The sequence below is a fragment of the Diospyros lotus genome, chromosome 5 (genome assembly GCF_014633365.1).
Source record: "Diospyros lotus cultivar Yz01 chromosome 5, ASM1463336v1, whole genome shotgun sequence".
Classification (NCBI taxonomy): domain Eukaryota; kingdom Viridiplantae; phylum Streptophyta; class Magnoliopsida; order Ericales; family Ebenaceae; genus Diospyros; species Diospyros lotus.
Window position 1 is genome coordinate 37,216,162 of NC_068342.1, and position 15,239 is coordinate 37,231,400.

At 35.5% G+C, this 15,239-nt stretch overlaps 2 protein-coding genes and 1 long non-coding RNA gene across 6 annotated transcripts in view; 2 read left to right on the forward strand and 1 right to left on the reverse strand.

The window, feature by feature from the left end:
• Nucleotides 1-7,657, reverse strand: part of LOC127801951 (uncharacterized) — a 42,944-nt gene extending 35,287 nt beyond the window's left edge. For both annotated transcript variants that reach the window (XR_008023232.1, XR_008023233.1), the window contains exons 1-2: nt 7,233-7,657; nt 3,644-3,937 (exon numbers count right to left, since the gene is read on the reverse strand). This is a non-coding gene — a long non-coding RNA (uncharacterized LOC127801951). The remainder of the gene's footprint in view (nt 1-3,643; nt 3,938-7,232) is intronic.
• LOC127801946 (uncharacterized) overlaps nt 1-8,264 on the forward strand; it is a 45,539-nt gene extending 37,275 nt beyond the window's left edge. Inside the window, exons 12-22 of the mRNA XM_052337493.1 lie at nt 84-230; nt 345-383; nt 546-583; nt 870-956; nt 1,223-1,388; nt 4,395-4,472; nt 4,815-4,948; nt 5,694-5,770; nt 6,497-6,566; nt 6,743-6,808; nt 7,654-8,264. Coding sequence (XP_052193453.1) covers nt 84-230; nt 345-383; nt 546-583; nt 870-956; nt 1,223-1,388; nt 4,395-4,472; nt 4,815-4,948; nt 5,694-5,770; nt 6,497-6,566; nt 6,743-6,808; nt 7,654-7,788 — 1,037 coding nt within the window. The 3' untranslated portion in view covers nt 7,789-8,264. The remainder of the gene's footprint in view (nt 1-83; nt 231-344; nt 384-545; nt 584-869; nt 957-1,222; nt 1,389-4,394; nt 4,473-4,814; nt 4,949-5,693; nt 5,771-6,496; nt 6,567-6,742; nt 6,809-7,653) is intronic.
• Nucleotides 8,265-12,122: 3,858 nt separating this feature from the next.
• LOC127801950 (uncharacterized) lies at nt 12,123-13,628 on the forward strand. Of its 3 annotated transcripts, none has more exons than XM_052337499.1 (2): nt 12,123-12,339; nt 12,656-13,628. In XM_052337499.1, exon 2 carries the CDS (start codon nt 12,727-12,729, stop codon nt 13,375-13,377), a length of 651 nt encoding a protein of 216 aa, XP_052193459.1. In that variant the 5' UTR covers nt 12,123-12,339; nt 12,656-12,726; the 3' UTR covers nt 13,378-13,628. The 3 variants fall into 3 exon arrangements, with proteins under 3 accessions (XP_052193459.1, XP_052193458.1, XP_052193460.1); XM_052337498.1 differs by having other exon boundaries at nt 12,125-12,339; nt 12,709-13,628; XM_052337500.1 differs by lacking the exon at nt 12,123-12,339 and adding an exon at nt 12,346-12,597 and having other exon boundaries at nt 12,709-13,628.
• The last annotated feature ends 1,611 nt before the right edge of the window (nt 13,629-15,239 follow it).

Sequence of the window (15,239 nt, forward strand, 5' to 3'; positions counted from 1 at the left end):
CTTGCTAGTCATTTACAATAAACAAATCATTTTTCTATTTGTTTACTCCCAAAGTGATTGAACAACTGGTGGGCTGCTTCCAGATAACCCATATGCTGTTGCTGATAAGTGGCTTCTGAAGGAGAATCTTCCTCTTTCCTACCGCCAACAAATTGTGGAATTCATACTACAAAATGCAGGACAAAAAGATTTTTCTTTTAATCCATCATTTCGTGATCCCTACACTGGTTGTAAGTATAGCATCATATTTGATCCTTAACAGTGATTAGTGTTATCTAATAAGGTGAATTCTCTCAATTTGTTTCATATCTATGTGATGCATGTTCTTTTTATTTGCATTTCAGCTAGTGCTTATGTACCGGGGCAATCGTCCAACTCGAATGGTATATTTTCTCTTCTTTTTTTTTTTGGTCCCTAACAAGAAAAGTTACAAACTATTTATAGTCTTACATGTTCTTGATAATTGTGTTCTCATCAACTTTTTACTCCCTATACAAGAACGAAGCTGACTCTAATTTCATTCAAATCTTTGCTTAAAATAACAGCTACCTCAGCAAAACCTACTTTCAAGCATATTCCCAAGGTATGCACTTTTTAGCTTTTTAATTTTTATTCCTAAGCTATTCAATTGTTCATAACCTGTCAGATTGTGTCAATTATTAAGTTGAGTATACCTTGCTTTATTGTAAGAGAGAACTGGGAAAGATTATGTTAACTTTTTATGAAAAAAGTTTGAACTTGTTTGCTGCAGCAAGTCCCCCCTTGCCCCCTAAAAAAGGGAAAGAGGGAAAGAAAGATAGAAGAAGTAGAAAGAGAGCCATGTGATTAATTGGTCCTGGAGTTCTTAAACTCTTCTTTCTTTTTTCCAGAAAGGAATGCTTGTATTTGATGCAGCTCAGTTTGATGGGATTCTCAAAAAGATTTCAGAGTTCAATAGTGCATTGCTTAATGACCAGGTACCCTTGTCCTCAAGTTCTTCTCTGTTCTTTTCTTTTTTGTTTTTGTTATTTATGGTTTTTGTTAATTAACTTCTAGTTATCAATTTTTTTGAGAACAATGTTGAAGACTTTTTTCTTGTTATCTGATAGTTTTGCTAAATTTGATACATGTAATTTTCTCCATGACTGACTATTTTATTTGATTTACTACATTGTGAATGTTCCTAAATGTACAATCTTGTTTTAGTTACTTAAATGATGGATTTGTTGAAAATCTCCTGAAGGATAAAAGAAGCTTATCACTGACCGAGCATGAGATTTCAAGATTGGGTGCTATTGTTAAAATTTTGAAGGACACATCCCATTACCACAGCAGTACATTTTCAGATCTTGATATTACTTTGTTGTTGAAATTGGTGAATTCGTGGCCACTAGCGATGATATTTCCAGGTGAGCTAGGTTGATTTCAATTGCTTTTAATTTGTGGTTCAGTTCTTGCACTACCTTGTAACTGTTGGGTTTCATTGTGTTAAGACTTGATGTTCTAATTAGATGGTACAGTACATAAGTACATCTCCACCTGCCGGGAGTGTGATTTTGCTAGAAGTTTAATAGTGTTTGCCAAGAAAGAACAATGAAGAAATCGAGTATTGGAATCCAATAATTATCTTCACAGCACATAGGAAATAAATATACAGCAGAATGGAAGACACCTATCTTAGGTAGAAGTCTATCCTATATACAGCATATCTTAAGCTATTTAAACTACAAATTATCTAGCTCTAAAAAATAGGAATTAAACAGGAAACTAGATGAGATAAATAGTAATATCTTCTTCTAAAAATTCAGCTTCTTATCCATGCACGTTGCACAGCTTCTGATTACCCTTATCCTTGCTTCAAAGCTGCCTAATATCTCGCCTAATGACTTCCGAACCTCCTTGATTTCCACAAACAAGTACATAGCCACCTGCTTGGAGCGTGATTTGCCTAGAAGTTTTATAGTGTTTGCCAAAAAAGTATGTGAATACATTGCCATCCACCGGGAGCGTGATTTGGCTCGAAGTTTAATGGCATTTGCCAAAAAAGCACTTAAGTACATCGCTGCCTGTGGCCTGCATGTGGCAATGTACTTTTTTGATGCTTCATTTGAGTGAGGACTCAATGGTGAAGCCTGTCTGCGCTACTTGTGTGGCATAAATCACATCTGGCTTTTCTAAAGCTGCTCATGGTAGTGTTTGAATCATGAAAAGTCTTATTTCACATGGATTGTGGTTGCTTGCATCTTAGCTTTCCCAGAGCCTGATATGGCCGGAGTCTTCACTCACTTGGTTGCCCTTTTAGCACATTAGAATAATCTTGTAGGTCCAGATAATTATTTTAGTTATTTGGATGTTAGACATGATCACTGCTAACTGTATTAGTTTACCATCATTGGTGTCAAGAGTACTGGATTGACAAAAAAATATTCTATTTGGCTTTGAATCCCCTTCAGGATATCTGGTCAGCCGTTGACTTAAATTGGATTTTTCCCTGTGCTGATGGTGTCTGCAAGGTCACAGTAATCTGATTGATAGGATTTTAAAGGACATGGCTCTATGGAATTGAGCTAGGCAGAAAAAGTGGTTTATTGTCTCACAACCCCATTCCAAATTGATAGCCTACTAGGTAGGCTTGACTATATTATTACTTGGTCCTAGAAACACGGAAGTTAACTTTGCTATTACTTTTGAATGAGGACTCATTGGAGTTATGAATGGTTCTGAAATGATCTAGGTCCACTTTTCTCTGACCATTAGTTAGAATGATTGTAGTGAGATGAAATTTGTGACATAACAAGGATGTGGAGGCCTAAAAGAAGGGGAATTTGTCACAATCCTCATGGCCACATCCTGCACCAATAGTTTTACAAGAGAGGTCTTTAGTTTTATTACCTGGTCCTAGAGCCCAAAGGTTAATTTCCTTCTTTTTTGTCTTTTTTTTTTTATAAGGCCCAAATGTCCAACATGTCTATGTGCTAACGGCGGTCTCCACACACACTCTAGCCCTTCCTGTAATGGACTTGCTGGTTGTTGCCTGCCTTTGGTAAGAAATAGTTTATTGGGCATTAACACTCCTATGTTCCAAAAAAGGAACACAAAAGAACAAAAGTAAAACCAAATCCAAGTGTTTACATGGGAGGAGTAGCTAAAATGAGTGATACTTAAATTGTAGTATATGAAAAAAGGTAAACAAAAGAGGTTCTTACATTGCTAAGGGAACCTAATGTTGCATTTTCTGAACTTAAGTCAGATTAAACTAATTATGTCTTCAATAAATGACTGAAGTTATTGAATATGAAAAGTATTATTATGAGAATAAGAAACTAAAGGAACAACCACCCAATTTGCCTATCTTTATGTCCGCTTTCCAAGGCTCCATCTTGAGATTTTTGCACTATTCCTTTGAATGAAAATAAATGTCTACCTTCTGGGTGCTAGTGAGCATGAAATATTTTACCATGAAAGCACTCACACACGGGAAAAAAAAAAAAGAAATAGCAAAAGCTGCTCAAAATTAACTTTTTTTCTTAAAGTTTGCTCTTAACTCTCAGTTGATCAGTATTCTCAGACATTATTGCAAAAGATTGAAGAAACACCACACTTTTTGATGGGTGCAATATTTCTCATTTGATTAAATGGACTAATATAGTTTGCAATAGAATACCTGAAGACTTGAAACTTGATGATGTTCTCAATGCTCCATTTTCCTCTATAGATGAGGCTTCATTATACTGGTTGGTAGCTGGAGATGACTGTTGGGGCTTGTTAAATTTAAAACTAGTAGTTTCCCTTGATTATTTTGGAAAACTGACAAAGTTGCCAACCCCATGTTCATCTTGTTCTTTGGCCCTGTTGATTTTCAGGATCTCTCAGTGGTTTGGTGTCAAACTCAGTGTCTACCCCTTTCGCCTTAGGAAGAAAACAGGAGCTTGCAACACTATGGTGTCGACCACTTGGCCTGGGCAATGCTCACAAGTCAGTTAGCAAAACCATTAATCCATATCTAAAAAAGTATATGAAACATGGAGAATAGAAAATGCCAATGGAGCCATTTTATCACGAGCCAAAATTGAAAATTTTATAGTTAGAAAAGATGTTAAGGAATCAACTTGGGTTATTGAAACATTTTGAGAATTGAGAATCTTTTTTGAGTTTTACACATTTAAGGAATGAATCCTTTTAATTAAGTATTGAAATGTTGAGACTAAGAAAAGTCAAAGTTACTTTTGCATTAACATTGACTTTTCTACCATCTAAATCATGTTATATTTGGTGATGGTAGTTTGGCACTCATTATGCAAGAGACTAGTGTTTTGTTCTTTTAACCTGACAATATTGAAACATAGTTGTTTTTGCAATTTGTTGTTTCCTTGCATTGAAGGTTTAATTAGGCTTGCTCGGTTAATTTGGTGCAGTAATTGACATATTGAGGATGCTTGTTCTGCACCCGGATGGGGCTACTAGACTACTCCAGCATGTTGATGAAAATAATGGTATCTGATTTTTAAACTGTATTATGTTTGTATCTTTTACTTAATGGGAATATTTGTACTGGACCTTGCCCTGGTAAGAACTTGAACATAACAAGTTAGTTATTACCATGCATGCAATTGCCCAACATTGTTAATCCATAATGGAATTCTGGCTGGACCTTGATCAGTCAGTTGGTCCAGAACTGGGCCTTAAGTTTGTTGAATCAAATAAGCCCATGAACATATGCTTGCCCTTTTGCTGTGCATTTGGATTATTGCGGTGCATGCATTTTCTTGTTTCTTTTCCATGACTTCTTTCGGTGCAAGATTGGCATTTACTGAAGACTTCTCTCCTTCAATCAGATGTGCTCATGAAGATGATTAAAAATGTCACTTTGACTCCAATTCCAGCAAATCTTTTGACCAGCATTCGGGCTGTGACTAACCTCTTCAAGGCTTCATCCTACAATCAGTGGTTACTAAAACATCGTAATGAGGTTAGTATGTTCCTCATACTTCGATGGGATTTTGTTTGCAACATGGAAACTTGACTGTATAGGTACATGGGTCAACATTGCAATTATTTCTTGAGAAGGGTGAGAGGATAGACCAAGGTACTGATTTCCCTCTGTGGACATGGACATGGTTTTCAGGGCCTTCTAATAATTCATATTATACCTAAGTGTTACTTAAGTTTCTCCCGCCAGATGGACAACTGAGGTTCTTCTATGTGCCAACACAATGTTGAGTGAAATGATTCCAATATTTTTTCTACATATTGGTGACTGAATTGTTACATGTTCCAGTATAGGGAGCAATCTAGAATAAGGGCTGATAAAATTTTGGTAGAAGAAAGGAAAGATCTTTATCTGTCATTATTGACTCAAATAGACATCTTTGGGATTATAATGAATGTTGTGTGCTTGTATTAGATACAATTTCTGGTTTATTGGACAGGTTGTTACTCCCTAGCTTTGCTATAATTTCTTTTTACAAGCCACATTTGGGTCTTGAAGTTACAAATTAGAAACAGGAATTATTTCTGAAATTTGTTGTTTTACTGAAATCACTGGACTCTGGTGGAAACAGGTCTATTACTATTGCTGTTAACTACAGTTTGTGTATGTATATTGTTTTGGTTTTCCTTTAATGTTTCTTGAAGCTTTTTCGAGGTGGTTGTGTTTCAACACTTCCGGTCGCTGAGTCTCTAATTGCTGACTTTTCTATTTGCTGATCTTGTAGATTCTTGATGCGTTTTCAAGTTGTTATTCATCTCCAAATAAGAATGTGCAAGTCTCTTATTCTACCTTAATCCTCAAGTAAGTTCTTTTCTCGATTGCTTCCCCTCTCTTATGAAATGTTTTTCCCAATTTGAAGAAACTAAGAATCTATCAGCAGGAGACTTCTAAGCTGATCTGGACCGAGTTAAAAGACCCCTGAAAAGATAGATCCAACAATTTCCTAACCTTTATGAAATTAGAAAAGCTTCTCATACCCAAACATCCAAAATTCTCATGGTTAAACTTTCATGCCATGAGTACGGGAAAAAAGAGGGAAAACTGTCCTCCATATTCTTAAAGCTAAAAGAGACAGGAAAGAATCTCAAGGCCACATCTGATTTAGAAAGAACCTTCATGTTCCAAAGTACAAGGTTACCCTTCGTCTGGATAGTATCAATACTAGCCCACTCCATTCAATGATCTTCCTTAACAGTGTTGGAAGATAAATTCTCAATTTGAGTCTGCTGTAAACAAATAAGATCACCTAAAGAAGCCCCAAGAAGAATCATGATGCAAACTCTGATGGCTTATGCACATTATTGGGTTAGTATGGTTGAGAACCATAAAGGTTACTAAGGTAAAATAACTGGCAAGGTGCACCCCACTTTAATGCTATTTTAGCTCCATGTTTACTTGTCATAATTGTTTTTCCATGGTGCTATTTACTTACCAGTTCATCAAATTTGGTATCCACTTCAGTTTCCTCATTTTTTTTATTTTCCTTTCTGCCACTGATTCTTGAGCTACCTTTTTTGTGCATTACAGTTATGCCATTCTACTGATTGAAAATAAGGACCAAGAAGGCCAATCCCAAGTTCTCTCAGCAGCTCTTGAGGTAAATTTTGACTTATGTTGGAATTGTAGTTGTCAAGCATTAAGTGGTAGTTAGTAAACATCTTGCAATTCAGACAAGGTTTTGAGGTGGATTTTATTCATGGCCAATAGAAGTTTTCAATATGGGAAAGACATAGGATTTTTTGTCCATAAATTTTTTCTTCTATTTTTCCACAGATTGCAGAAGAAGAAAATCTTGAAGTTGACTCAAAATTCAGGGCTTTGGTGGCAATTGGAACTCTGGTATTATTTTAATTTAATAAAGTTGTTGCTATGCTTATTGTAGTAATTGCCGTTTAAGGATTCAGTCCTGGTAATTTGTTAGAATTTTCACGGGCACCATCTGGTGTCATTACATGAATTGATGTAGAAAAGAATTGCATTCACATAAGAATATCCTCTTACATAACTCCCCATATCATGGTTGAATAATAATACATTTTTTTTTTTTTTGGTTGGGTAAAGTTACAATGGCACATTTACATGCATTTCATTGTGTTGCACAGAGTTTCTGGAACCATTGTTCAGAATGTGATTGCTCATGTACGAGGAATGAGAATGGGAATGTAGAATGCCTCATGCCCTAAAATGTGAAATGTAGTACTTCTCAATAGGAGAGGCTTTTTGCCATTATAGATGCAATAGAATACTTCTTCAAAGTAATTACCATTAAAAATTGTTTTTTTATCAGCTGCTTCAAAAGTATAAATGGGAGCTAGTAAATTGGAATGTGTGGAATTGGTTTCCTGGGGAACAGTATAATCATGTAGTAGCATCTCTGTTTGGCATTGAAGCATAGTTGAGCAGCATGAGCAACTGTATCTAATTGCATTGCAAATGAGCACTTCTCTAGCTTCACATAGTGTTGGTTCTCCATTGGCTTCTAGAAAACCCACAAGGCATGTTTAGCAATGACACTGTAGTTTTAGGAGCACTATATATATCCTATTTTCCTTTACATTTTGTCTACTTTAAAACATCTGTATATGTTGGTTTGATCATGCTTGAAACCTGTAAAGCTCCCTACTTTGCGATGGCTATTTTTTGCAACAAGGCTGTTTCCAGTTCGTTGATGTGCCTGTGTACAGATGCTCGAGGGCGGGGTCAGGAAAATAGCAGTGGACTTTGATGTAGAGAACATAGCCAAGACAGCGAAGGCTTCCAAAGACTCCAAGATTGCTGAAGTTGGAGCTGACGTTGAACTGATTGTAAAGCAGTGCTGAATTTGTCAGTCTATTAATTTTCTTGAGCCAGCCCTATCATACACCTCCATCCCATGATTAAAGACAAAACGAAGAGGAAATAAAACTCCAGCTTTTCGATTCTCTGGATTGGAACATTGACATTCAGGCATGGGATCGGAGATCAGATGAGGGTGGGTTTTGGGATGATAGCAGCAAAAGAAGAAGGAGGAATCAAGCAGTTGTCGTGAAGCAACGAATGTGAGTCAGTCCTTAACAATTTGAACTCTGGTGCAACGATGATGGCAAATGCGATTCAGTTGTTCCCCATCTTCTTTCTTTTCTCTTCTCTTCTTTTTTTTAGTCATTTGTTTCATCTTAAAAGCAATGAATATATAACCAACCAACCAAACTTTATGATTGTTAGATTGGGAGCAGCATTGACAACACCAACACGGATCTATTTATGTGTTTTCATCCTGTCTAGTCTTTTCCTCCTTGATGTGGGTTTTGTGGTTGATTGCCTGCTGCATTTGATTTCCCCTTAAATTTGTTTTTCCTTACAGATGTTGTGACTCCTTTTGTTTGTTGGATTGGGTTGATTCTGTTGCCGTGGGGTTGTTCATTCAATTTTAAGATTGATCTCACCCCTCCCCTCCTCTCCTCTCCTCTCCTCTCCTCTCCTTGTGAATTGGGTTCTTCTGTGGGTTTGATCACACCTCTTACTTTTGGATTGTAACAGTTTGAAGATTAGACTGCTTTTATTTTTAGTCTATTTTTTAAAATTTAAAAAGCGTCGTTTGCTTTTAGAAAAACTGTAGCAAAAGGTAGGTACCAAATATTATTATTATTAGTATTAGTATTAATTGACAAAGCTGGCATGGCAATGCGATTGTCATCCGTGACTGAAGAAGAGGTGGTGGAATCCAAGTTTGCTTCTGCATTGTTGCAGGTGTCCTTGTCACCTTTGTCTTTTTTATTCTTTCCTTCTTTTTCCGTCGCTTCAATTCAAACTGAGTTTTACGAGTACTCAAACCCCAACCCAACACGTGAATCTCAAATAAATATTATTATTATTTAAAATTTGAGAAAGACTTCTTTACCCCTAACTCTCTCCCTCTCTCTCTCTCTCTCTCTCCCCCGTTCTTCTTTGTTTCTGGTTCTCCCTCTTCCTCCCAACAATGGCAGTCGGATGATGATTCAACTGATTGCTAGAATTGATGGGTTGTAGAAAACCCTTACCCTATGGTGTTCTTTGCATTGCAACCCCCCCAAACCATTATATGTGGTGTTGTTGCAGAATCGCATTGCCAACTACCCAGCGATGGGATTTTAGGTTTATTTTATTTTGTTAAAAATATAAAAAAAAAACAATTATAGAGGCAACGATTTTGGTTCACAGCGACGACGATTCTTGTTCGTGACAATAGTATGGTATCTCTTTCTTTTTCTCTCAATCAATTAACATAAAATTGATTGAGATTCTATCATGAATAAGATTTCTCTCTTGTTTAATTTGTCTTTTTTCTTTTTTTTCTTTCTCAAACCCAAATTCTTCACGAAAGGCATGGTGGTGGCTAGTTAGTTCCTCCATTAACTTTTAATTTCTCTCAAAGAAACTTTCGGTGCGTTTGATTGGAAAGAAAATGAATTTCAGAGAATTAAATTTTTGGAAAAATAAATTCTTGAAAATTGAAACTTTACACTGTTTGATTGATATAATTTTTTACCTGAAAAACGATATTATTTTCCATCTTTTAGGGTTTGATTGATAATATTTTTTATAGAATTTGATCATTTTCCTGATATTTTGTATTTGATAGGCATTATTTTTTATGAAAAATAACACATTTTTCATGAAATTCATTGATGAAAATGTATTGAAAAATACTGAATCCCGATACATACATACATATATACATAAATGTATATATATACACACAGATACACACATATATCAACATTGAAAATTCTTCATCTTCGTTTTTGCATACACAGACATATATATACATAAATATATATATATATACATACACACAAGCCTTCTTTCGCTGCCTCTCTCTCTCGTTCGTTTGCTCTCCCTTTCGTTCATACACACACACACACACATATATATATATATGCACACATGCATACAGATCTGTTGCCTCACCCACTCGTCGCCGCTCATCGTTGCTGACCCACTCGCTTGCTTGCCCTATTTCTCGCTACCCCTCTCTCTCGCTCGCTCACTTTCCCTCTCGTTCGTTCTCTGTCTCTCTCACTGCAGATCTCCATGGAAGTTGAAAGAGATAAGATGGGAGCATAGTGGGTTGCTCTCTCAATTGCCTAGAGAATCAAAGCTCCTCCTCCCAAGGAATTTGGTTTCCTTGATTTGAAGGAAAAAACTATCACGTGACAAGAAATGGGAAAATGTATTCCCAGGAAAATTTTGGCTGTCAAACACTGCATAAATGGAAAATTGGGTGGAAAAAACCTCTTTTTCAAGGAAAAATTAGGCTATCAAACGGGCCCTTAGGATGCGTTTGATTGCAATGGTGGAATTTGGGTGGAAAAAAAATGAATTTCTGGAAATTGGAAGTTTAAGTTGTTTGATTGCTATAATTTTCTACCTAGAAAATGATGTTATTTTCTATCTTTTGGTATTTGATTGGTAATATTTTCCATAGAATTTGATTATCTTCCTAATATTTCGTGTTTAATAGGTATTATTTTCTATGGAAAATGACCAATTTTTCATGAAATTCAATGGTGAAATTGTATTGAAAAACATTGAAAAATTAAAATAATAACCTATTTTAAATTAACTAAATCATTTTCACAGATAAATCAAACCACAAAATTAAAAATTTTCTATTTTCCAAACTTATATATACAAAATTATATATATACACAATCACACATACAAATATACACATTCACACATACAAATATACACATTTTCACAAACAGAGACATATATACATATATACATATATACACACAGACCCGCTGCAGCCTCCCGTTCATCCACCCGTCGCTGACTCGCTCGCTCGCCCTCTCTCGTTGCCTCCCTCTCTCTCGTTCGCCCTCGCTCGCTTGCTCTTCCTCTCGTTCGCACACAAATACATATATATATACACACACACACATATATATATATATATACGCCATCTTTTTCGCTGCCTTCTCGCTCATCCACCCGCCGCCGCTCACTGCCATTGACCTACTCGCTGGCTTGCCCTCTCTCTTGTTTGCTCTCTGTCCCTCTTTCGCTACAGCTTCAATGGTGAAGTTGAAGGGGATGAAGACGAGAGCACAGTGAGTTGCTGATCTATTTGCCTGAAAAATCGGAGTTCCTCCCCCATGGAATTTGTTTTCCATGATTTGAAGAAAAAAGCTATCACGTGACAAGAAATGAGAAAATGAGTTCCCTGAAAAAAATAGGCTATCAAATGCAGCATTTGATAGGGGTAGAAAATGAGGGTGAAATTTGAATTCTATCTAAATTTTAAGAAATTCTATCAAATAACTTTTCAATTCCATAGAATTCGAATTCCATCTTAGTTCAAAAAGTGAAGATTTTTCTTGAAATCAAGGAATTGAAATTCTTAGGAATTGGGGTAAGAATTGAAATTTCATGAAATTGGAATTCCACTCTCATTTTCAATAATTCTTTTGTTTCAGTTTAATTTTTTTCTTTGTTTATGCAAAGCAAAGGAAAAATGATATTTTTGGTATTTACTAAAAAAATAACTGTTGAAAGGATAAAGTGGTACGTGATCAATAATTACAGGGGAGGTTCATATATTTTTCAAATATTAAGGGCGTTTGTGCTTTTTTACCAAATTTTAAGGATGATGGATGTAAATTATTCTTTTATTCTAACCAAACAGTTGGAATGGATAACATGACACTTATAACATCAATTGATTTTTAAAAAATCACATTGATAATATATATAATACAAAAAAATAATATATAAAATTTTATACTGCCCGCAACTTTTTTAACTTTTAGTGAGTGAATAATAAGTTAACGTAAAAATATTTCATTATATAATAATATTATAAAATTAACATATAAAATATAAAAATACTTTTATATGTTATTATTTATTTGTTTTTAACATTTTATGTCGCGTAATCTAAAATTTTTTTAAGAAAATATATTTAGCTAGTCGTGATAATAATGAGTTAATAAATAAATTTTATTTACTCATTTAAAGTTAAAATTATTTTAAAAATTCATATTTTAAATTATAAGACATATTTTAAATATTAAGAAATATAAATATATGTTTTAAATATTTATTAAATTGGGGGGAATAAAATTTAGTAAAATTTAAAATAGAAATAAAATTTCAAAATTCTGGCTGCTGAGATTTGGTCAGCCATCGTCTCCTAAAAAAGCCGCCGATTTTGCTGATTTCTCAAGCAGGTCCCCTCTATCTCTCTCTCTGTACGTGTGTCTCGTGTTTATCGTCCATGGACGATCTCTACGTATCTGGAAGCGAGAAACCCTAGTTTGAAATGAAGTGGATCCTTCGGCTGCTGATAAACCCAGAAAGGAACAGCAACCAAAGTTCTTTTTCGATTCGTTGAGTGCGGGCCTGTAAGTCATGAGTTTTTGTGATTTGTGAAGCCTTCATGCTTTCTGCTTCCTTTCCCCTTTTCCAAAATTTGGGGTTCTTTTTTGTGTTTTTTCCTTTTTGTCTTTCTAATTTTTCCGGGATTTAGTATGATCTTTATGCAATACCCAAATCTACGTCATAATATACCGTGTTAGATAGGTTGGTTTTACATTGTTTCTTGGGCAATTTTTCTGAAAGTTTGGTCTTTTGGGAGAATTGTGTTGATCGAATGATTCAAGGTGATAATTATGCGGCTTGCCTTCATTTTCTTCTTGGACTTTTGCCTGTCATTTGCAGGCACCAAATTGGATCTTGTATTTGATGATTCATTTTTAATTTCTGAACATCAGGGATTTTAGGGGTTGGATATGGATGCTGGGACTGGCGAATTAACTAGGCCTTCAGGTTCAAGCAATACTAGCAATGATATTGGTCATTTTGAATGTAATATATGCTTTGAATTAGCTGAAGACCCAGTGGTGACCCTATGTGGACACCTATACTGTTGGCCGTGTCTTTACAACTGGCTGCATATGCACTCACATTCTCACCAGTGCCCGGTTTGTAAGGCTCTCATAGAGGAGGAAAAGTTGGTTCCTATATATGGAAGGGGCAAAACTAGCTCGGATCCAAGACATGGAATGATATCAGAAGTTGACGTTCCGAATCGTCCTGCAGGACAGAGGCCTCAAACAGCTCCCCCTCCTGCCCTGTACACAAACTATTTCCATCAAGAAGGGAATGGCCTCGTGGGAGGCTTTGTGCCTGTGGGAACTGCGAGGAATGACTTCACCTTTGGTGGTTTGTTTCCATTTTTGAACTTTCAGGCCCAGAGATTTAACTATGCTAATGCATTCGGTGCCGGCCCTGGATTTCCTTATTGGTATCCTGGTTCCTTTCATGGGGGTCATCCCCATGGATTTTATTATCAGCTAAATCGAGGACAGCGGAGAAATTCGTTTATGAAGTGGTTCTTGCTCGTTGGTCTGGCTGTGCTCGTCTATCTTATTTCATTGTAGATATTTGTATTTTATGCCTGAAGCTGGTTTATAGGTGTAAAATATGATTGCAAGGAACCTGTATATGTTTGCTAATAAACTTGTAACTCTGCATTCAGAATATCTGGAGGTGTTCTATTTTTTTACTAGTTGATTTTGGAATTAAAAACTATCGTACATATAGATGTACGATAGTTTCCAAGTTTTTGATTTTTGCAGCTGCTTCTCTGTAATGATGCTTGCTATAATTAAAGTATGCTCAGATTTAGTTAGATGCGATTGCTTTTAGTCAAAACATCAAAATAGCACATTTCTTGGCTTCTTGTGGCATTGCATGGGTTTACTAACGTGCTATGTGGTGTTCTTTCATTTTACTTTCTTTCCTAATTGCTATGGCTGCCATATACTTAGTTCACTAGATAAATACATTTTAATTTTAATGCCTGTAAAGATTCATAGCTTGTTTCTAAAAAAATTTGGACAAAGTTTTATGCGGCTATATTGTTTGCTCCAGTAGGATAGCTGAATAATTTGAGTCTTAATGACATTCAAGGATTTTATGCTACCTTGGTCTTATGTTATTCTTGAGGAGAAGAAAAGGAAAAGATTGTTGATCATCTGAAGGGCATGCATTTGACAAACTGATAAGTATTTTGTTTTTATGTTCTTGTACTCCCAGCTCCCTTATGCATGTTGAATGCACAAGGTACTAACATACTACAGATAGTACTTTATGCACAATGAACTAAACTTTAAGCACACATACCCTTGTTTTGCAGCCAATATAATCATTTTTTTTATCTTACTTCATTTGTCTTATGTGTTTGTTGATTTTTAGGGGTTCGGGTTGATTTGTTTAACTTCTTGCTACTTGTTTTACTATTATGGATAAGTGAAACATGAGTGCTGCAGGTTTTGTGCTTTTTATTTGTTCCTCATCTTACCCTTTAAAGGTAATTCAGAGTCTATACGCCTAAACTTGCTTATGATATGGGATCCCAGCCATTGTGCTTGATGTTGGGCTTCCTTTTCTGGCAATGCTAAAGTTGCCTTGTAATGATATAGATGATGTGGACTTTCTCCTAAAACTTGTTTAACTGGTAGTAGGTTTGTTTAGTTTCTTCTTTATTCGTTGTGTACAACAAATCTTGGTTCATTGCTCTATTTAGGTTCTCTCTTTATGTTAATGATTCTTCTATGCTAGTTCTTATTCTGTTGTCTTGTGGTTGGTCCTGGAGAGCTTTTGAAACGTCTCTAATGGCCTAAGTCCTAACCTTATTTTTGTATGAAATTGTATAAATATGGACTTATGGGTTATTTGATTTGGCTTCTTATTGCTCTTGTTTTTAAGTACAATTTTTAGCTTTCTCCACTGCAATTTATTGATCTGTTGATTATGTTATTGAGTGTTTTTTGTTTTTTATTTTTTCTTTTTAACCTGAAACTAAAAGAAAAGCTTCTTATAAAGGCAATAAGGGTGTTGGTAAATCCATAAATGGGTATCCAAATCTAGTTTGCCATAATAAATTTTTCTCATTCTCAACACCAAAACATCTGCTCTATGGAACATTACCAAGGTGGTTGCCAAGCTGTATGTAACAGTTACCAATTGGTAGAGTGAATCCATTATTGAGCATAAGAACCGTGCTGTGATCTGCAATTGCAAAGCAAGCTGTTGATATTGTTATCTAATTGTGATCTTTATAATAATTATATAATGGCTATAAAGATTACTACACGGAAATTGATGATATACTTTTCTCAGAAAAACATGATGGGTAGCTGTTGTTCTTTAGTGTCATTTAACTCTGATTTTGATCCAAAGATCATATTGTCCCAACTGGTGAATTAACCCATTCAATGCCGCACTTGGAAGATTATAT

What these genes read in the sequence shown, in the direction of transcription:
- LOC127801950 (XM_052337499.1), top strand. Translation starts at nt 12,727, where the DNA reads ATGGATGCTGGGACTGGCGAATTAACTAGGCCTTCAGGTTCAAGCAAT.